Here is a 23,427-nt window from a genome sequence, read left to right on the forward strand (position 1 = left end):
TAGTTCTCACTCATATTCCCATACACCACCCATATTTTAAATGGATATATAGGCGCTGTATCTATTCTTGTATACACATTTTTCACTTACTGACTGGGACCTCACATCTCAACCAGTATTTGTCTTATATAGCTGCCACTATACCATACACAATACTGACTAGCGCCAACTATAGAGTATCACTTGTGTCTACCCAGTATACTGAGTGAACACATTTTACTTTCTTCTATATATATATATATATATATATATATATATATATATATATATATATATATACAGGGAGTGCAGAATTATTGTGCAAATGAGTATTTCGACCACATCATCCTCATTATGCATGTTGTCTTACTCCAAGCTGTATAGGCTCGAAAGCCTACTATCAATTAAGCATATTAGGTGATGTGCATCTCTGTAATGAGAAGGGGTGTGGTCTAATGACATCAACACCCTATATCAGGTGTGCATAATTATTAGGCAACTTCCTTTCCTTTGGCAAAATGGGTCAAAAGAAGGACTTGACAGGCTCAGAAAAGTAAAAAATAGTGAGATATCTTGCAGAGGGATGCAGCACTCTTAAAATTGCAAAGCTTCTGAAGCGTGATCATCGAACAATCAAGCGTTTCATTCAAAATAGTCAACAGGGTCGCAAGAAGTGTGTGGAAAAACCAAGGCGCAAAATAACTGCCCATGAACTGAGAAAAGTCAAGCGTGCAGCTGCCAAGATGCCACTTGCCACCAGTTTGGCCATATTTCAGAGCTGCAACATCACTGGAGTGCCCAAAAGCACAAGGTGTGCAATACTCAGAGACATGGCCAAGGTTAGAAAGGCTGAAAGACGACCACCACTGAACAAGACAAACAAGCTGAAACGTCAAGACTTGGCCAAGAAATATCTCAAGACTGATTTTTCTAAGGTTTTATGGACTAATGAAATGAGAGTGAGTCTTGATGGGCCAGATGGATGGGCCCGTGGCTGGATTGGTAAAGGGCAGAGAGCTCCAGTCCGACTCAGACGCCAGCAAGGTGGAGGTGGAGTACTGGTTTGGGCTGGTATCATCAAAGATGAGCTTGTGGGGCCTTTTCGGGTTGAGGATGGAGTCAAGCTCAACTCCCAGTCCTACTGCCAGTTTCTGGAAGACACCTTCTTCAAGCAGTGGTACAGGAAGAAGTCTGCATCCTTCAAGAAAAACATGATTTTCATGCAGGACAATGCTCCATCACACGCGTCCAAGTACTCCACAGCGTGGCTGGCAAGAAACGGTATAAAAGAAGAAAATCTAATGACATGGCCTCCTTGTTCACCTGATCTGAACCCCATTGAGAACCTGTGGTCCATCATCAAATGTGAGATTTACAAGGAGGGAAAACAGTACACCTCTCTGAACAGTGTCTGGGAGGCTGTGGTTGCTGCTGCACGCAATGTTGATGGTGAACAGATCAAAACACTGACAGAATCCATGGATGGCAGGCTTTTGAGTGTCCTTGCAAAGAAAGGTGGCTATATTGGTCACTGATTTGTTTTTTGTTTTTTTTGAATGTCAGAAATGTATATTTGTGAATGTTGAGATGTTATATTGGTTTCACTGGTAAAAATAAATAATTGAAATGGGTATATATTTGTTTTTTGTTAAGTTGCCTAATAATTATGCACAGTAATAGTCACCTGCACACACAGATATCCCCCTAAAATAGCAAAAACAAACTAAAAACTACTTACAAAAATATTCAGCTTTGATATTAATGAGTTTTTTGGGTTCATTGAGAACATGGTTGTTGTTCAATAATAAAAATAATCCTCAAAAATACAACTTGCCTAATAATTCTGCACTCCCTGTATATATATATATATATATATATATATATATATATATATATATATATACAGGGAGTGCAGAATTATTAGGCAAGTTGTATTTTTGCCTAATAACTTTTTATTATTAAATATATATTTCTATATATATATATATCTTATACTGTTCATGCACAATACATATCTATACCTATACATCTATAGGAATAGATATATAAGTATAGGTATATATAGATATATATAGAAATATGTATTTACAATTAAAAGTACATTATCCTTTAAGTGAATATTGAAATGTGAAATAAGTACAGTACATATACAGTTAAACAAATAAATACTTAAATATATATGTTCACACATATATACATTTATACATACATATACATATTTGGACATGTATATGTATGTACTGTATCTCTATGTTAAAGACCATTACATGATTCTTTTTTATTCTACCACTTGAGACCTCATATCTTTGAGCCCTTATGACTTTTAATGTAATTTATTAAAATAATTTTAATCAGATAGTGTTATTACGAGTGTAACTTTAATTTTCAATGTATTTTTGATGTGTTTTGTGAAACGTTTTTGTCTCATGTAACAGCTAACTAGAGCTCTGAAGTTGCACTAACCCGACACGCGTTAGATTTAATGGCACTATATTAGTCTTGCGCAAAAAGCTGCAAAATACCCCATATCTCTTGCTCGCATTTAGCGCACCAGTCGTATTCTAGCCCATTATATGTTATTGACAGTAGATGTTTTAGGTTGAGTAAATCATTTATGCAAGTCTATTGTTTTGTTAAACATATCATTATGATTTATAGTGCATAGCGTGCACTACCAGTAGACCATGATTTTTGGTGATTTTGTGTATTAATATGCTGGAGGGATTACTTTAAGGGGACAAACACAAATCACACTAAAGAAAGTAAACATTGGAAATAGAAAGGTTATGTAAAACTTTGTATTAGTTTATCTTAAAACTAGAAGGAAAAGTACATACATTTAGGCAGGGTTGACAATAGCAAACAAATGCTCCTTGGCTAGATTATACAGTTGCTTATTGTGTAGCAACTAAAATATTGTTCCATGTGCAGCCATGATATCTGTGAATACTCTGAATATATTTACATTTATTGATAACATAACATTTTTAACAGTTGTTTATTGTTATATTATACTTATCAGGGGAAGAGAATGACTCTCCAAATTTGTCAACCAAATATGGACAACTTCACGGTAGAAAAATAAAGGTAAAAGAAACCGATCAAGCAGTACATGCTTTTTTTGGGATCCCGTTTGCGAAGCCGCCGGTTGGGCCATTAAGATTTGCACCCCCACAACCACCTGAACCATGGGACTCCATCAGAGACGCAACACAATATCCAGCAATGTAAGCTCCAAATTAAAATTGTTAATACCTGTTTTCACTGTATTTTTTAGACTTATGGTCACTTTCTTCTCACAAATACTACCATGAAACACATTCATAACTCTGTAAGAAGGATGCATGAAGATCGGTTGTCATCATATTTTGATAACATTGTAGATATTTTTGCATTTTCCAGATGTCTGCAAATGTCTGAACAATCAGAAAAACTCAATGAATACTTCCAATCAAATTTTGAGATACCACCGGTTTCAGAAGACTGCCTGTTTCTAAATATCTTTACTCCAGCAAACCAGGAAAATGATCTCAAGTTGCCAGTAAGTACTAATACATTATGAATTAAGAATAATGAACACATGTTCTTAAAACTAATTAAATTATTTTTCCTTTATCAATACATTTAGCTTTTTTGTGTATTATAATCATTTTTTTTATTTGTGACTAGTACAAAATGTAATTTACAATAAATTCTATAATGGTTTTACAGGGTAAAATAATAAGAAAATACTGACATTTAAACATCTTTAATTTGAATTATTGTGAAGATATTTATGATTTACTAATTCTGTACAGGTCATGGTGTTCATACATGGAGGAGGACTGTCCATGGGAGCCGCATCTTTTTATGATGGATCAGCCCTATCTGCATATGAAAATGTGGTGGTGGTTGCAATACAGTACAGGCTGGGCTTATTGGGGTTCTTTAGGTAAATACCTATTTTATTTCCATGAAAGATGTGTAGAGCAACTGGCTAATATTCACCTACCAATGTTTTGCTTTTGGTCATCTTTTCTCCTTAGGGATTTTTTTACCATATAACCAAATCCAGTGATTCTTTAGTAACTTTTTAAGGCATGAAATAAAGCAAAGGATGAAAGTATTTTTAACAACAGAAGCAACACCATAGAGGTGATAGATTTGGCAATAATCTTTGACAGAGCGTCCTCCAACACCACCGGTACAAATACCTGTGTCCCTTACATAACTGCTCCTCCTAAGATCACAACCAGCTGTGTCTGAGTGTGGTACCACAGGGGGTCAGAAGTTCTAGGGAAGCTCTGTTGGTGTTGGAGGACGCTCTGATGCCTGTTGATACGTATCTCTATGCTCCTCCTTTACCGTGAGTTTGTTCTCCTTTGCCTTTAGTGAGGGGTAGAAGTCCTTTACCTATCTGGACATTTCTGGAAAACCTGTGGACAGTGCCTTATCTGACTGAACTTTTGTGCAATAACGCTTTATTTTGCTCACAGCTCTTCAGAACTTTATTATTGTAATTACGCTAATACTTGCTTTCTACTCTGCTATTCTGAGCGACTACTTGTTAACAAACTTTTCATAGACTAAGCTCAGTGGTGCACCACAGTCATATTTTACATAACCAGTTCTTTGTTCCAGGTTTTTACATACAGGGGTAACCTGAATGTCCTGTCTTTATTGTTGATTAAATGTGTGATTTTGCAGTATAATGTCCCCTTGTATCACCATTTATTTCTTTATTATCAGTATGTGTGCTTTATCCTAGACTTTTAAGTATTCCTTATTTGGAATGTCTACTTCTTTTGTTCACTTTTTTATATTACATTTTTTCTAGGCTGCATCTACAGTATACAATTTCTTAATAGAAGTGAGCAAACTGCCCTTTGTCTTACCCTGATTAATTTATAGAACAGACTTCAAAAAAGAGGTGGTAAAGATAATTACTCTAAGATAATCCAGGTTGTAATTCAGAAGGAAATATGAGCAAACTTTATGGGTCTCTGTTTCTTATATGCCATCAAATATGTTTTTCTGTTAAGAAGTCTCTACTCCTTTATTCATTAAACCTATTATTCATTAAACCTCTATCACCAAAGTATCTGTTAATCCAACTGAAGTTTCATTTAATTTTAGTTAGGGGGTGTTAGGGTTAGGGTTAGACTTAGGTTTAGGGGTTTATACATTTAGTATAGTGGCGGCGATGTTGGGGGCGGCAGATTAGGGGTTAATAAATGTAGGTAGGTGGCGGCAATGTTAGGGACGGCAGATTAGGGGTTAATAATATTTAATAATGTTTGCGAGGCAGGAGTGTGGCGGTTTAGGGGTTAATATGTTTATTATAGTGGTGGCGACATTGGGGGCTGCAGATTAGGAGTTAATAAGTGTAGGTAGGTTGCGGCGACATTGAGGGCTGTAGATTAGGGGTTAATAAATATAATGTAGGTATCGGCGATGTTGGGGGCAGCAGATTATGGGTTAATAAATATAATGTATGTGTCGGCGATGTTGGGGGCAGCAGATTAGGGGTTCATAAATATAATGTAGGTGGCGGCGGTGTCCGGAGCGGCAGATTAGGGGTTAAAAATTTTATTTTAGTGTTTGCGATGCGGGAGGGCCTCGGTTTAGGGTTAATAGTTAGTTTATGGGTGTTAGTGTACTTTTTAGCACTTTAGTTATGAGTTTTATGTTACGGCGTTGTACCATAATACTCTTAACTACTGACTTTTAAATGCATTAGGACTCTTGACGGGGTAGGGTGTACCGCTCACTTTTTGGCCTCCCAGGACAAACTCGTAATACCGGCGCTATGAAAGTCCCATAGAAAAAAGACTTTACAAAGTTTACGTAAGTCGTTTTGCGGTAAGGCCAAAGAAGTGTGTGGTGACCCTAAACCTAGACTCATAATACCAACAGGCGTAAAAAAGCAGCATTAGGACCTGTTAACGCTGCTTTTTTACCCAAACACACAACTCGTAATCTAGCCAAAAAGAAATACATGCAGTAAAGAATGACATTTAAATACCTGTATACTTAGAAATCATGTATAAAAATGTTCTCTAAAAGTTCTAAAAGTAAGCTGTGAGGAACATAGCAAAAGTATCAGCTTGCAGCTCTTTCCAGAATTATAAGTTCGCTTTAAGACAGAACTGAGACTGTGGAAACAAAAATTGGAGAAAACGAAAACATACCATAGTAAAAAAAAAATGGTACATAGCCTCTGTAATGCCAATTTCATTCACTAGATGTAAAAAGCAAGCAGACAAATGTGACTCCTCACTTAAAGGGACAGTCAAGTCCAAAAAAACCTTTCATAATTTAGATAGGGCATGTCATTTTAAACAACTTTCCAATTTACTTTTATCACAAATGTTGCTTTGTTCTCTTGGTATTCTTAGCTGAAAGCTAAACCTAGGAGGTTCAAATGCTAATTTCTTAGACCTTGAAGACTGCCTCTTATCTGAATGCATTTTGATTACTAGAGGGCATTAGTTCATGTGTTTCATATAGATAACATTAAGCTCATGCACGTGAAGTTACCCTGGATTGAGCACTGATTGGCTAAAATGCAAGTCTGATAAAAAAAAAAAGGGGGGGGCAGTTTGCAGAGGCGTAGATACAAGGTAATTACAGAGGTAAAAAGTGTATTTCTATAACTGTGTTGGTTATGCAAAACTGGGGAATGGGTAATAAAGGGATTATCTATCTTTTTAAACAACAATAATTCTGGTGTTGACTGTCCCTTTAAATAAAATAACATTTGGGATTTTTTTCTAAATGTAATTTTATGAAGTCTCCCCAGTCACGCAGTCACAACCTTAATAAAACCAAATAACATCAGTCCCCATACCCCAATCACATGTCCCAAGCAGTCAACACTTAAAGGGACATAAAACAGAATTTGTTTCTTTCATGAATAAGATAGATCATGCAATTTTAAATAATTTTGCAGTTTATTTATATTACCTAATTTGTTTTGTTATTTTTCTATCCTTTGTTAAAAAGCATACCTAGGTTGGCTTAGAAGCTGCTCTTTTGTGACTGCACATATTTGCCTCTTCTCATTGGCTTTCAGCTAGCTCCCAGTAGTGCATTTCTGCTCTGTCAACAAGTGATACCAACAGATTGAAGAAAATTAGATAATTAAATTAAATTGGAAAGTTGTTTAAAATTGAATGATCTTTCTGAATCGTGAAATAATATTTTTGAGTTTCATGTCCCTTTAAGTTGATGATGACAATGAACTGAACATGCTGGTGTCTAAGGGTCCCAGGAAGATTTGCAGGTCACCAAAATAAAAAATAAAAGGTTAATTGGGAGATTTCTACCTTGATGACAACCTTATCTCACCCCAAGAAATGGTGTTGAGGTTTGATCTCCCTCGCCACCTGGAATTTGAATTTAAGAGATTGCTATCACTCATTAAAGCATGGGGATTCCTGACCGACAAGATCAGAAGTCCCACCATTTGGGAGATTAAATGGAGAACGTGCCTCCAACTATTTAAACCCCTCACCACTCACTATAGATGCCTACTGGGAGCCCCTACTCTTATAAAGACGAGACATATGACTTCTTGGGAGACTGAGCTACGACAGACCCACACAACATTAGAATGGACTAAAGCCATCACAATGACTAAGTCTGCACTGCACTGTGTGAAAATGTATGAACTCTACTTCCAAATCATCACTAGGTGGTATCTTACCCCGACTAAACTATAGACCTTATACCCTGACCACTCGTCAGTTTGCTGGAGGGGCTGTGGGGAGGTGGGCACCCCGCTCCACATATGGTGGTCGTGCACCAGACTTAAACCGCTTTGGTCTAAACTGAGTACTGTATGTGTCGCACTGGGCTTACCGGTAGTCACCGACACAAGCTTGGCCCTGCTCCACATAGGGATCAAAAAATTGCCCACCCCTCAAAGATACCTCTTTATTTACTTGCTGACTACAGTTAAAATGCTGATAGCCAGGAATTGGAAGAAGGTACATTCTCTGAGATGGCAGGGAGTGGTAGACTATGTGAACTATGTTAAGTCCATGGAAGACTATGTCTTTAGAAATGAGAAAACAGTCAGCTGAATTCAGCCTTATCTGGGAACCCTGGGAGACCTATCTGTAACAGAGCAAACAGTAGAGACTGCTCCCCCCTCGAGCGACTAACTATAATGACCCCTACGATGGCTCCTAGAGGGAGCATCTCACTATGAGTGATTTGAGGTGCCCTAACTTGAGATGAGTGACCCCTGCCCTTACAAATGTCCCCTTCCTCCCAAATTTCCCCATAGTCATCAATGGGGAGAGCCATCTGAAAAAAAGCCTAACACCTGCAAAAAAGCAGCGTAAAGCTCTGTAACGCAGCCCCATTGATTCTATGGGGAAACAAAATTTATGTTTACACCTAACACCCTAACATGAACCCCGAATCTAAACACCCCTAATCCTACGCTTATTAACCCCTAATCTGCTGCCCCCGACATCGCCGACACCTACATTATATTTATTAACCCCTAATCTCCCGCCCCCAATGTCACCGCAACCTACCTACCTTTATTAACCGCCCCCAACGTCGCCGCCACTAAGGGCGCTTCCCGCATCGCAAACACTAGTTAAATATTATTAACCCCTAATCTGGCACCTTTAACATCGCCGCCACCTACCTACATTTATTAACCTCTAATCTGTCACCCCCAACGTCGCCGCCACTATACTAAATTTATTAACCCCTAAACCTAAGACTAACCCTAACACCCCCTAACTTAAATATAATTTAAAGAAATCTAAATAAAAATTACTATCATTACCTAAATAATTCCTATTTAAAACTAAATACTTACCTGTAAAATAAACCCTAAGATAGCTTAGGCAAGTTTGTATTTATTTTAACTAGGTAGAATAGTTACTAAATAGTTATTAACTATTTGCTAGCTACCTAGTCAAAATAAATACAAATTTACCTGTCTGGAGGACCACTTCTGCCGGCTTGGATGAAGACTTCTCCCGGCTTCGTTGAGGACTTCTTGCCGCTTTGCTGAGGACTTCTCCCGGCTTTGTTGAGGATGGATGTCGGCTCTTCAAAACTGTAAGTGGATCTTCAGGGGTTAGTGTTAGGTTTTTTTTAAAGGTTTATTCGGTGGGTTTTAGCTTTAGATTAGGGTTTGGGCAACTGAAAAAGAGCTAAATGCCCTTTTAAGGGCAATACCCATCCAAATGCCCTTTTCAGGGCAATGGGGAGCTTAGGTTTTTTTAGTTAGGTTTTTATTTGGGGAGGTTGGTTGGGTGGGTGGTAAGTTTTACTGTTGGGGGGTTATTTGTATTCGTTTTTACAGGTAAAAGAGCTGATTTCTTTGTGGCAATGCCCCGCAAAAGGCCCTTTTAAGGGCTATTGGTAGTTTATTGTAGGCTAGGGTTTCTTTTATTTTGGGGGGGCTTTTTTATTTTGATAGGGCTATTAGATTAGGTGTAATTAGTTTAAATATCTGATAATTTCTTTTTTTATTTTGTGTAATTTAGTGGGGTTTTTTGTAATTTAGGTAATTGTATTTAATTTAGGTAATTTATTTAATTGTAGTGTAAGGTTAGGTGTTAGTGTAAGACAGGTTATGTTTTATTTTAGAGGTAAATTTGTATTTATTTTTGCTAGGTAGTTAGTAAATAGTTAATAACTATTTAGTAACTATTCTACCTAGTTAAAATAAATACAAACTTAGCTGTAAAATAAAAATAAACCCTAAGCTAGCTACAATGTAACTATTAGTTATATTGTAGCAAGCTTAGTGTTTATTTTATATGTAAGTATTTAGTTTTAAATAGGAATTATTTAGTTATTAATAGTAGGCTTTATTTAGATTTATTTAAATTTTATTTAAGTTAGGGGGTGTTAGGGTTAGACTTAGGTTTAGGGGTTAATAACTTTAGTATAGTGGCTGCGACTTTGGGTGCGGCAGATTAGGGGTTAATAACTATAATGAAGTTTGCGGCGATGTTAGGGACAGCAGATTAGGGGTTAATAATATTTAACTAGTGTTTGCGATGCAGGAATGCAGTGGTTTGGGGGTTAATATGTTTGTTCTAGTGGCGGCAATATCGGGAGCGGCAGATTAGGGGTTAATAATTTTATATTAGTGTTTGCGATGTGGGAGGGCCTCGGTTTAGGGGTTAATATGTAGTTTATGGGTGTTAGTGTACTTTTTAGCACTTTAGTTATGAGTTGTATGCTACGGCTTTGTAGCGTAAAACTCATAACTACTGACTTTAGATTGCGTTCCGAATCTTGCGGGACCTGTACCGCTCATTTCTTGGCCTCACAGAAACAGGTTGTAATATCGGCGCTATAGAAGTCCAATTGAAAAAAGACTATACGCAAATTGCGTATGTTAATTTGCACTAAGGCCAAAAAAGTGTGCGGTACAGCCGTACCGACAAGACTCGTAATAGCAGCGGTAGTGAAAAGCAGGGTTATAACCCATAATGCTGCTTTTTTACTCATAACGCAAAACTCGTAATCTAGCCAAAAGTTTCCTAGCTTGCTTAACATTTTCTAGGTCTCTTATTTGTATCTCATTTTCAACCTCTGTAACTCCTTCAATAAACATCTAAATCCTCAAAGAGATTAAAATAATTTTGAGTAATAAATTACTAGTGTAGACTCAGGCTCCCCTTTCCAGCATTCAATCTATGTTATATGAAAAATTCTTTAGCTACGGAGAGTGCCCCTTTATTGAAAGAAAAATAATGACTGAGAGCACTTCCTAGTAGGCATGTGCACAGAAAAACACTTAACTAGAGAAAAACCCTTATAATTAGCTCTGCTGTCCTGTAGGAGAGATCTTATCCCAAAAATCTCTCAAGGTATACACAAATAACAGAAATATAGACAGTCCCCTATTCAGTCAGGCTAATATACTAAGAACAAAGATACTAAAAAGTAACATCTAATTAAATTACAATTTAATATTCACATATATTATAGACAGAGATTATTAAAAATATGTGGTGAACATGAATAATGCCAAGAAATCAGCTAGTTATAGATATCTTGCAAAAGAACAATTGTATTCTTATGTATCAGAAATACAAAATAATTGCTAGAATGGTGATATACAATACTAGACAATAGGGAAGTCAATTATGTGGCCAAGTGTAATCCAACAATTTGGCTGTGAGTTTGTAGAAAACAGACAGTCCTGATGCTTGTATTTTGGATTTCACTGTAAAACCACCCAGTTAGATGATGTTGCAGCAATTGCAAGTATTTTACCCCCAAGGTTGTGATGTATGACAGATGCACCCTTCGTAGGAGTCGCATTTATAGATGGTATATTTTCAATGTAGAATGAAAAGAACACTTCAATATTCTTTCCTTTCTCATTCACTGTGAAGAAATTTGATTTTGGTTTTAGATTAGTTTGGATAAATCCATTTTATTTCCATTTACTTCTGTTTCCATTTTTCTCTCTAGTGGATTTGCAAAAAATACCTCTTAAGGTTTAGGTTTCGTAAGAACCTGTTAACATTGATCAATGTATTAAACTTATTTCATTTTACATTGGGGGCAAAAGATAGTCCCTTTTTAAGGAAATTAGTTTCCTCTATGTTCAATGTTTTATCCCTTAGATTAAAGATACCACTGGAATCTACCCCATTATTTTTTTATTTGTTATAATTCCCTCATCCACTAGATCCTCTCTTCCTCTTTTTGTTTTCAGTCTTTCCCTTCTTCCCCAATCCTCCTCTAAAAAAGAATCTGAGGTGCCCTGCTCTGAATTGAATTTTGATGTTCTCCATGAATCATTATCATGTTTTTCTTTCTGTAAGGGTCTATATCTGTTATAAGTTGGTATTCTCCAATCTTCTCTTTACAGGGAGTGCAGAATTATTAGGCAAGTTGTATTTTTAAGGATTAATTTTATTATTGAACAACAACCATGTTCTCAATGAACCCAAAAAACTCATTAATATCAAAGCTGAATAGTTTTGGAAGTAGTTTTTAGTTTGTTTTTAGTTATAGCTATTTTAGGGGGATATCTGTGTGTGCAGGTGACTATTGCTGTGCATAATTATTAGGCAACTTAACAAAAAACAAATATATACCCATTTCAATTATTTATTTTTACCAGTGAAACCAATATAACATCTCAACATTCACAAATATACATTTCTGACATTCAAAAACAAAACAAAAACAAATCAGTGACCAATATAGCCACCTTTCTTTGCAAGGACACTCAAAAGCCTGCCATCCATGGATTCTGTCAGTGTTTTGATCTGTTCACCATCAACATTGCGTGGAGCAGCAACCACAGCCTCCCAGACACTGTTCAGAGAGGTGTACTGTTTTCCCTCCTTGTAAATCTCACATTTGATGATGGACCACAGGTTCTCAATGGGGTTCAGATCAGGTGAACAAGGAGGCATGTCATTAGATTTTCTTCTTTTATACCCTTTCTTGCCAGCCACGCTGTGGAGTACTTGGACGCGTGTGATGGAGCATTGTCCTGCATGAAAATCATGTTTTTCTTGAAGGATGCAGACTTCTTCCTGTACCACTGCTTGAAGAAGGTGTCTTCCAGAAACTGGCAGTAGGACTGGGAGTTGAGCTTGACTCCATCCTCAACCCGAAAAGGCCCCAGAAGCTCATCTTTGATGATACCAGCCCAAACCAGTACTCCACCTCCACCTTCCTGGCGTCTGAGTCGGACTGGAGCTCTCTGCCCTTTACCAATCCAGCCACGGGCCCATCCATCTGGCCCATCAAGACTCACTCTCATTTCATCAGTCCATAAAACCTTAGAAAAATCAGTCTTGAGATATTTCTTGGCCCAGTCTTGACGTTTCAGCTTGTGTGTCTTGTTCAGTGGTGGTCGTCTTTCAGCCTTTCTTACCTTGGCCATGTCTCTGAGTATTGCACACCTTGTGCTTTTGGGCACTCCAGTGATGTTGCAGCTCTGAAATATGGCCAAACTGGTGGCAAGTGGCATCTTGGCAGCTGCACGCTTGACTTTTCTCAGTTCATGGGCAGTTATTTTGCGCCTTGGTTTTTCCACACGCTTCTTGCGACCCTGTTGACTATTTTGAATGAAACGCTTGATTGTTCGATGATCACGCTTCAGAAGCTTTGCAATTTTAAGAGTGCTGCATCCCTCTGCAAGATATCTCACTATTTTTGACTTTTCTGAGCCTGTCAAGTCCTTCTTGTGACCCATTTTGCCAAAGGAAAGGAAGTTGCCTAATAATTATGCACACCTGATATAGGGTGTTGATGTCATTAGAAACACCCCTTCTCATTACAGAGATGCACATCACCTAATATTCTTAATTGGTAGTAGGCTTTCGAGCCTATACAGCTTGGAGTAAGACAACATGCATAAAGAGGAAGATGTGGTCACAATACTCATTTGCCTAATAATTCTGCACAACCTGTATGAGTGTGAAAATATCCTATTGGATCCTTTATTAGGGTTTCCATTATCCTCAAACCTTTTCCAATTACTATTTTGGAAGGGTTGCTTTGTATAGTATGATCCAGACTTGTCATAATTTGTTTTCTCCCATTTCTTTAAATTTTTTGATGATGTTCTGGGTAGCTGTGTATTATGATTATCATTATAGTCATGTGTGTGTATCTTATTATTATATAGATTGTCATTCTGAAACCTATTCTCATTTTTATTTTGTTTCGAGTTAAAACTAGATTGACCCCTATATTGCATTGACCTATTATTATAGGTAGCTGCATATTTTTTATCTTGGCTTTTCTTAATTTTTTGTTTTGAGAATATTTGCCAATTTTGATTCTTTCTTTGGGATTGGGGAATATCATTCAAACTATCAATTATTTTTTGAAAAAAAAAACAATGGAGTAACACTTGGTATAAAAGGAAGAGACAACCAGACTACACCCATCTTGAAAAAGGGTTTGTAAAGCTGAAACGCGTTGATGAGGGAGTACAAATACGATGTCTGCGTGAGAATATCAGAGCGCTCTGAGTAAAATTCATCTTTTGGATTCATGCGAAGCACACAGACAGCAGCCGGTAATCCGCATATCTGATTGGTCCATCAGAGACCATGTGACCAAGCTACACATAGACTTCAAAACAGGTATCGTCAGACCATACAAAAGCTGTGAATCATTGATTCTTATTCCGGTGATTGTGTTTATTTCTTCTGAAAAGTCTTTCCATTCTACATTACAAATATACCATCTATAAATGCGACTCTTACGAAGGGTGCATCTGTCATACATCACAACATTGGAGGTAAAATACTTACAATTGCAGCAACATCATCTAACTGGGTAGTTTTACAGAGCAATCCAAAATACAAGCATCAGGACTGTTTGTTTTCTACTAACTCACTGCCTAATTGTTGGATTACACTTGCATTTAAACTTATATTTGGCCATATAATTGACTTCCCTATTGCCTAGTATTGCATATCACCTTTCTAGCAATTATATTTATTTTTATTTCGGATACATAACAATACAATTGTTCTTTTGCAAGATATCTATAACTAGCTGATTTCTTGGTATTATTACACACTACACTTAGCCACTAATGAGCAAGCATAACCCAGGTTCTGAACCAAAAATAGGCCAGCTCCTAAGCTTTACATTCCTGCATTTTGAATGAAGATAACAAGAGAATGAAGAAAAATTGATAATAGGAGTAAATTAGAAAGTTTCTTAAAATGGCATGCTCTATTGAATCATTAAAGGAAATTTGGGCTTAGTATCCCTTTAAGGTTTACTTAAAAGAAAACTAAAGTCAAAATTACATTTTCATAATTCAGAGGTTTTAAGAAACTTTCCAACTTCCATTATGAAACTGAGCGTGTGCAAGTGCTTATAGTGCATATTTATATGAGTTTGTGATTGGTACATGGCTTTCACATGATATAGGGCACCAGCAAATTGAAGTACATTTAGAAATTTGTCAGAAAAAAAATCTACTGCTCAATTTAAATAGTTCTATTGCATTGTCTTTTTATTATGCACTTGCTGATAATGTAATTCTGCTGTACTTGTTGGCCCTTTAATATTTCTTATAGCTCACTATTTTAGGGCCTATTTTAACTCAGTAGATCACAGCAATAACAAAAAATCAATTCATCATGAACTTTCTATAATCATTATTCCCCTTTTTCTTTTAGTTCTGGTGATGAGCAAGCACGAGGAAACTATGGATTCTTAGATCAAGTTGCTGCTTTACAGTGGATACAAGAAAATATTCAGGATTTTGGAGGTGACCCACAGTCTGTTACCATATTTGGTGAATCTGCTGGTGGAGTGAGTGTAGCTGCACATGTGAGTATTAGCTTCTTCTTTACTTATAAATAGTTTATAGCTAGAAAATGTGAGCCTATAAGGGAGTCCATAATTTCTACAGATTGGCCATTTGGACTTTCTTGCCCACCTACTATTTACTTGTCTGCTCGATGACTATAGCCATTGGACACTCAAGTTATATGATGATTTATAATACAGTTTAGTACATTGTGTACACTTTATTATCTGTACAAACAGTTATCACCTATATAGAAATAATTGTAGTCGCATGCCATTATTGACAAACAAACATTTCTCAATCATATTTAGTCACATGTGGAAATTAAGAATTTAAAGGGACATGGAAATCAAAATTAAACTTTCATGATTCAGATATTTCATATTCAGATTATATACTATATATATATATATATATATATAAAAACAATATATTTGTATTAATATCAAATTTACCTCTTTCTCTTAATATATTTTGTTAAAATGTAACTCCTTTCCATGGAAATATGGGGTTGATCAAAATCTATCACACTTTGCTCCCCAAATGTTGTTTTGATTTCCGGCTGAATTGGTATGTGATCACAATGAAAAATGAATCAGTGCATTAAAAGCTTGCAGTCACAAACACCTTTTCAACAGAAAATGGCCTTAAGATTAATGTTACATTCAAGTACCTGTTATCAAAAAACTCAACCGAAACTGACAAATGTAATAGCCCTTTCACACCTTTGTACAATAAAGTGCTTATAAATTAACCGCTTTGTTGACTGTGGAAAGGAAATACTCATTAAGCTATTGTGATCCAATTCCATCCTCACCACTGCTAAACAATCTGAATGCCAAAAATGCGTCAGCCCATTGTGATCAAGCTCACAAGTCCATAATGTGGTAGATTCAAGAATATGCACGTTCAGCATATTACAACAGAGTCTACAACAATGATTGTTGTGATGCAAATAGTGTTCAAAGTATATTGGAAGTTTTTTCCTTTTAATTGTACCCTCAATATGAATCATGCAAGCTTAATTTTAACGTCTATCACTTTAAGTAGATAACTACTCTCAGCTATTTATCAGAATTATTTATTTTTTGTATAAAAGTATGACATTTAGAAATATAACAGCTAATACATGTTTATTGTGGAAATTATATTAACCATTGACTTGATACATGATTAAAGAGAAAAAGTACAGTAGAAGCATTTTTGCCACAATTGCCACCAGAACGCAGAGCATGCACAAGAAAACTTGTGAAAACATTTTTTCAGATGCATTTTTTTCTTCAAATACATAAATAATGCAAAATTCTTTCAAGTGAACTTGAAAGACAATGTTTTATGTCTTCTTAAAGGGACATTGAACTCAAAAATTTTCTGTCGTGATTCAGATAGAGCATACAATTTTAAGCAACTTTCTAATTTACTCCTATTATAATTTTCTTCATTCTCTTGGTATCTTTATTTTAAATGCAAACATGTAAGTTTAGATGCCGGCCCATTTTTGGTGAACAACCTGGGTTGTCCTTGCTAATTAGTGGATAAATTCATCCACCAATAAAAAAAGTGCTGTCCCGACACTGAACAAAAACCCCCAGCTTAGGTACCTTCTTTTTCAAATAAAGGAGTAAATTAGAAAGTTGCTTAAAATTGCATGCTCTATTTGAATCACAAAAGAAACAATTTGGGTTGAGTGTCCCTTTAAATCATTTGATTATATTATTATTATTATTATTATTATTATTATTATTATTATTATTAATAATTAGTAATAAGCCTTCATTCCAATCTGAGCATTAACTTTATAGTCCACTGTTAATGTTGTTTGAGAGTTGCTATTCCAATCTATGATGGAAAAGTGTCAGGATGAAGAGGGTAAGATAGGTAGTTTGTGTATTCAGTGTATCTTACGTTTCTTTAGAGCTTCTATATAGCAAATACTTTAGATGGGTGGTTGCCATTTTATACTTTCATTGGAAATAATGTGCTTCTTTACAAAATTCTTTACATAATTGTGTCTTATGACTCTGTGGGTTTTTTTGGAATTGAGATAGGGCCTTTAAAAATGTTCTCTCCTCCTTAGAAAAAACAATACAAAAAAAAAAATACAAAAAAAATTTGTGTTTATTTTGGTTCATTACAACGACCTGCACATTAGGGAGGAATGTAGTATCCTTTTGTTTAAGAGGAGTCTCATTACCTTCCAAGTAAATAAGAAAGGTATATAGAGACTTTTATACTGTAGCTCCCTCCATATAAACTATCAATGGTGTGCAGTGAGGAAGTTGATCATGGGCATCCTAGGGAGACAAGTGTCAAATGTCCCCTATGTTATACAAAGGGTGTGTTAAGGAATCCTTTATAGCTCTATCACCTCAATCAAAACTCCCTAGTGGCTAGAATTAAAGGTGATCAACATTTTTACAGAGATCAACTGCATCTTGCAGGTCCTATTTAAAAATGGGAGAATGAAATGAAAAGGCACATTTTCTATGTATTGCCTGACAAGTTTTTTACAAGCTAGTAAAAGCAGTGTAAACATGTGTAATCTGTGTGATAAATGAAAGCTGATGGGGTATTTTGTGAAGTAATAGTTTTACTGTTTTACACCTGTTGATTATCAGCAAATATGCAAAACCTATGAATAAATATGTAAAACTGCAAACAAGAATATAGTACTAATAAGTACTTCTAGCAAATTCTGCATATACTTTCTGCCTTCACATGGAATAGGTGCAAACTATTAGCACACTGTAAAACCATATTGGTTCATTATGTGGCACCTAGGACACTGGGAATATTTCCTGTGCATACAAGCCCAAAGACAATTTTTACATTTTAAGCAGATCACATAACGTGGTGGTTACATTGAAAATACATTTAAGCAGAAAGAAGTTAAATGATTAAATCACAAATAAGAGCCATGAAAACATAGGTTTGTCAGTTTGCAAAAGAAAAAAAAAACTTAAATGTGCATTAAGGTAATTTTTATATAAGGTAGTGTGAAGAAGAAAATAAATGGTGTAAAAACATTTAAAACTGTAATTTCAGTTGAGGGATATTTACATTGGATACTCTCTTAAGTATTATTTAATGCTGTGGGTAGTTAGGGACAAGCAATCATGATGTAGAATGTTGCAGGGTCATGGCATTAGGTTCCAAAATCCTGCAGTATCCACTCCTGTCTCTGAGTGGAAAACACTATGATCACAGTTAAATTACAGGACATAGAAGCAAAAATGACAGCTCATTGTAATTTTTTAACCTACAAAATTAAATTTTGAACTTATGGTGTTTCCTGTGGTAGATCAATCTTTTATTTATTTTTATTCTGATTTTAGGTATTATCGCCTTTATCCAAAGGTTTGTTCCACAGGGCAATAGCTGAGAGTGGTGTTGCAATAATCCCTAGTCTTATTCTCACTAAAGCAGAAGACATTCTTTATTTAAAGAAGGTAAGCTTTGCTCATGGATTATTTCTCTAAAATTTTGTTTAACAGAATGGCATTCCCTATTAAAGTGTTTCCCCTGCTTGTAATAACACAACAGAATAAGCATTTACATTGTGATAAGTGTGTTAGCACATATTGTGGTTATACGTATATGCTAAACCAGATGCTAAACAAATTATTATTAATATAATATCCAGCCCTCCGTCCTTAATCAGCAATGGATAAAGCTATAAAAGTTTGTCAGCTACAGTTAAATATTTATATTTTTACATATTGAATAAGATATATTATCTGCTCAAGAAGTGAAATAGTTGTAATGCTAGGATTACCCAAGCAGCTGTGGGTAAAGCCTGATCCCCCTCAGACTGGTCGAGTCACCACATCAAACATATATAGCATGCACTGTAATTCACACATCTTCACTATATTATTTGCCTCCGCCTGGGGGGTTCAAGGGAGGGTGAAAGCTTTTAAACCTCATTCCCCAAGGTTCACTTGGGGTGGATGCCAGAGGATCGGTAGGGCAAAAATAAATAGTATAGATGGTGGAATTACAGTACATCAGGCTTTACACACAGCTGAACTACAGTACACCGGGCTTGATCCACAGCCGCTTGGGTAAACATAGCATTACCCACGTAATCCTAGGATTACCCGGATTTCTGACTTTACCCGTAACATATATATATATATGATTACAAGTTTATCTGCACCACCTTATATATAAATTAACCAACATATGTATGTGTCCTGTTTAAACCAGTTGACATCAGGGCAAGGAGGGAGTATAATTATTTAATTATACCTAAAAAAAGGGAAGTCTCCCTTATCCAGGACCAAAGTATATTGGCTAAATAATTATACTATTTATTTCTATAGCAGGAAAAGATAAGTTAAGATATAAAGATAATCAAAACATGATATCAGCACACAATCATAAGGACAATCATAAGGACACAGGAAATAAAATAATACTATTAATACTATTATTATTTAATAACCACCATATATACATGAACAAAAGTTGGCCCACTTATAGCAATAAATAAGTAAAGATTTATATCTCTCACATAATAGAAAATACATAGAGAACGTATATATACGAGTACTCAAAGTCCCAAATGATGGTAACTAGTGCCAAGAGTGTAGCTAACAATCAGAACGAAAATGCCCAATCGATCATAGCAGCCAGTGGGAGATAGTGTAACCAGGGCTACTCTCTAAATCACACATGTTGCTAACGTAAGAAGTAGGCTGGGAGGTTTCGTCGGCGGTCGAGACATTTAATAAGTAGACATTAAGGGGCCTATTTATCAAAGTTTCAACTGATAATGCGCTGGAAGTCTGTGTCAAATTTAAAGCAAATTTGATCCGCCGTAGTTGACAAAGCATCAAGATCGTAAAATGTTGAAATGTGTGACGTAATATACGCTCACATTCAACTCCATTTGACCCTCTTGCCAATTTATCAAACATTCAACAGGTACACTTGCGTCAATTCCGACACAGCATACCTATCGTTCAAACCGCAACGCTGGAGGCCGCAAATGCCATAGAAATCAATGGGAGTCTGAAAACACAGAAAGGTTATGTTCGATGCTGCAAGATAATGAAGCATATTAGATAATAAAAGAAAATTAGAAACTTTATTAAAATTGTATACTCTTTCTAAATCAAACAATATTATTGCTCCAAATTTGGTGCAAAGTATTGCTCCAAATTTGGTGCGAAGTATTGCTCCAAATTTGGTGCACTAGTAGATACAAATAAATAAGTAGATAAAAATGAAATAAATACATAACATAATATAGCTAACTTCCTTTTTTTGGGGGGATAAATCTATTTGTACCATGTTTAAGGCATGTAATACAAGTCCCACTCTCCACTTCGCACCAAATTTGATGCAACACTTTTCGCACCAAATTTGACGCAATACTCAAAAACAACCCACAAACTAGTTACATTTTATACCACTTTTGATTGGGAAATGCATAATCACATGATTTATGACATCAGCCAATCTGATTGAAATATACATTTTCTACTATCACTAACGAATCAAATTGCTCGATACTTGTGTCATTGATCACTCGTCAGAACTTGTAAGTGCCATTTGTTACATTGTGTATTATACTTTAAAAGTAAGTATAATGTGAAATTAGTATTAAAGTTAAACATTGATGATGACATTAGGACACACAGTGTAATATTTTAGACAATGATTTTAAAATTTGAATTACTCAATATAATCTTAAAATTATAGGTTAAAGGGATAGTCTAATTAACATTAAACTGTCATGAATCAGATACAGAAGAAATCAAAATCACCTCTTTACTGCCATGCTATTTTCAGTGTTTTTCTTCCGTTTCTTGAAATTAATTTTCATTAAGAAATGTCATCTTATATGCCAGCCCATTTGTTTACACCTGTGTAAGGGTGCTGTTTAAAACTAGACTGCAATCAGGAAGGGTTACACAGGTGCAGAGAGCTTTTAAAATATCCATTGATTGCAAATAAATACATATGATACCATGATTACATGTTATATTCACAATTATTCCTGCTCAGAATAATAATACATTTACACTATATACATATAGTGGTATAAATAAACACAAATGGCTAGATTACGAGTTTTGTGTTAAGAGCTGCTCGGTGCTAACTTGCAAGATATTTCCACCGCTCATATCCCTACAGCGCTGCTATTACAGGTTTTCATAAACCCGGCGTTAGCAGGCAATAAGTGAGCGTAGAGCAAAATTGAGCTCCATACCAGCGCTGCTTTGAGCTGGTTTTACGTGCTCGTGCACGATTTCCCCATAGACATCAATGGGGAGAGCCGGCTAAAAAAAAGACTAACATCTGCAATAAAGGAGCATAAAGCTCCCTAACACAGCCCCATTGATTCCTATGGGGAAACAAAATTTATGTTTACACCTAACACCCTAACATAAACCCAGAGTCTAAATACCCCTAATCTGCTGCCCCCAACATCGTTAACACCTACATTATAGTTATTAACCCCTAATCTGCCACCCCCGACACCGCCGCCGCCTACATTACACTTATTAACCCCTAATCTGCCGCCGCCACCTACTTTATACTTATTAACCCCTAATCTGCCGCCCCCGACATCGCCGCCACCTACATACAATTATTAACCCCTAATCTGCCGCCCCTAACATCACCGCCACCTACCTACATTTATTAACCCCTAACCCTAAGTCTAACCCTAACCCTAACGTAACCCTAAGACCCACTGACTTTAATGTAATTAAAATAAATCACTAACTTTAATGTAATTAAAAAAAAAAAATTAATTAATATTAATAACTAAATCATTCCTATTTAAAACTAAATACTTACCTATAAAATAAACCCTAAGCTAGCTACAATATAACTAATAGTTATTAACTATTTACTAACTACCTAGCTAAAATAAATACAAATTTCCCTGTAAAATAAAGCCTAACCTAAGTTACACTAGCTAAATGTTCCTCAATAAATAGTTATATTTTTATCAACAAGGATTGTTGGAGTGCTGCCTTTCCAATCTTTTTCTTACATTTTGGGGCTTGCTCGGCCCGTCTCTCTCTCTTGGCTGGCACCCCCGCCAACAGTGCATGCTTTGGCTTGTCACATACCTAAAGCTTGGATTGGACCACAGCATACATACCTCCCTGACTGTAGCAACATCATCACCTACACACTACCTAAGTTACACTAACACCTAACCTTACACTACAATTAAATACATTACATTTATTAAATACAATTAACACTTAATTACACAAAATAAAAAATAAATGATCAAATATTTAAGCTAATTACACCTAATCTAATAGCCATATCAAAATAAAAAAGCCCCCCCCCCCCCAAAATAAAAAACCCCTAGCCTAAACTAAACTGCCAATAGCCCTTAAAAGGGCCTTTTGCGGGGCATTGCCCCAAAGAAATCAGCTCTTTTACCTGTAAAAAAAAATACAAACACCCCCAAAAGTAAAACCCACCACCCACACAACCAACCCCCCCAAATAAAAATCTAAAAAACCTAAGCTCCCCATTGCCCTGAAAAGTGCATTTGTATGGGCATTGCCCTTAAAAGGGCATTTAGCTCTTTTTCTGTGCCCAAACCCTAATCTAAAAATAAAACCCACCCAATAAACCCTTAAAAATGCCTAGCATTAACCCCCGAAGATCCACTTACAGTTTTTGAAGACTCGACATCCATCCTCAATGAAGCGGCAGAAGTCCTCAGCGAAGCCGGTAGAAGTCTTCATCCAAGTGGTCCGAAGTCTTCATCCAAGCCGGCATAAGTCTTCATCCAGACGGCATTTTCTATCTTCATCCATCCAGCGCGGAGCGGCTCCATCTTCAAGACATCTGACGTGGAGCATCCTCTTCTTCCGACGGCTCTTATCGAATGAAGGTTCCTTTAATGGATATCATCCAAGATGGCGTCCCTTGAATTCCGATTGGCTGATAGAATTCTATCAGCCAATCAGAATTAAAGGGGAAAAAATCCTATTGGCTGATGCAATCAGCCAATAGGATTGAGCTTGCATTCTATTGGCTGATTGGAACAGCCAATAGGATTGAAGCTCAATCCTATTGGTTGATTGCATCAGCCAATAGGATTTTTTCACCTTTAATTCCGATTGGCTGATAGAATTCTATCAGCCAATCGGAATTCAAGGGACGCCATCTTGGATGACGTCACTTAAAGG

The 23,427-nt window shown here is 36.2% G+C and overlaps 1 protein-coding gene across 1 annotated transcript in view; it reads left to right on the forward strand.

Annotated features, from left to right (window-relative positions):
• The window catches only part of LOC128648583 (pyrethroid hydrolase Ces2e), a 156,749-nt gene that overhangs the window by 69,755 nt on the left and 63,567 nt on the right, over positions 1-23,427 (forward strand). The window contains exons 2-6 of the mRNA XM_053701345.1: positions 3,002-3,206; positions 3,382-3,520; positions 3,777-3,910; positions 15,120-15,273; positions 18,589-18,702. Coding sequence (XP_053557320.1) covers positions 3,002-3,206; positions 3,382-3,520; positions 3,777-3,910; positions 15,120-15,273; positions 18,589-18,702 — 746 coding nt within the window. The remainder of the gene's footprint in view (positions 1-3,001; positions 3,207-3,381; positions 3,521-3,776; positions 3,911-15,119; positions 15,274-18,588; positions 18,703-23,427) is intronic.

This window comes from Bombina bombina, chromosome 1 (assembly GCF_027579735.1).
Source record: "Bombina bombina isolate aBomBom1 chromosome 1, aBomBom1.pri, whole genome shotgun sequence".
In the NCBI taxonomy this organism is placed as follows: Eukaryota; Metazoa; Chordata; class Amphibia; order Anura; family Bombinatoridae; genus Bombina; species Bombina bombina.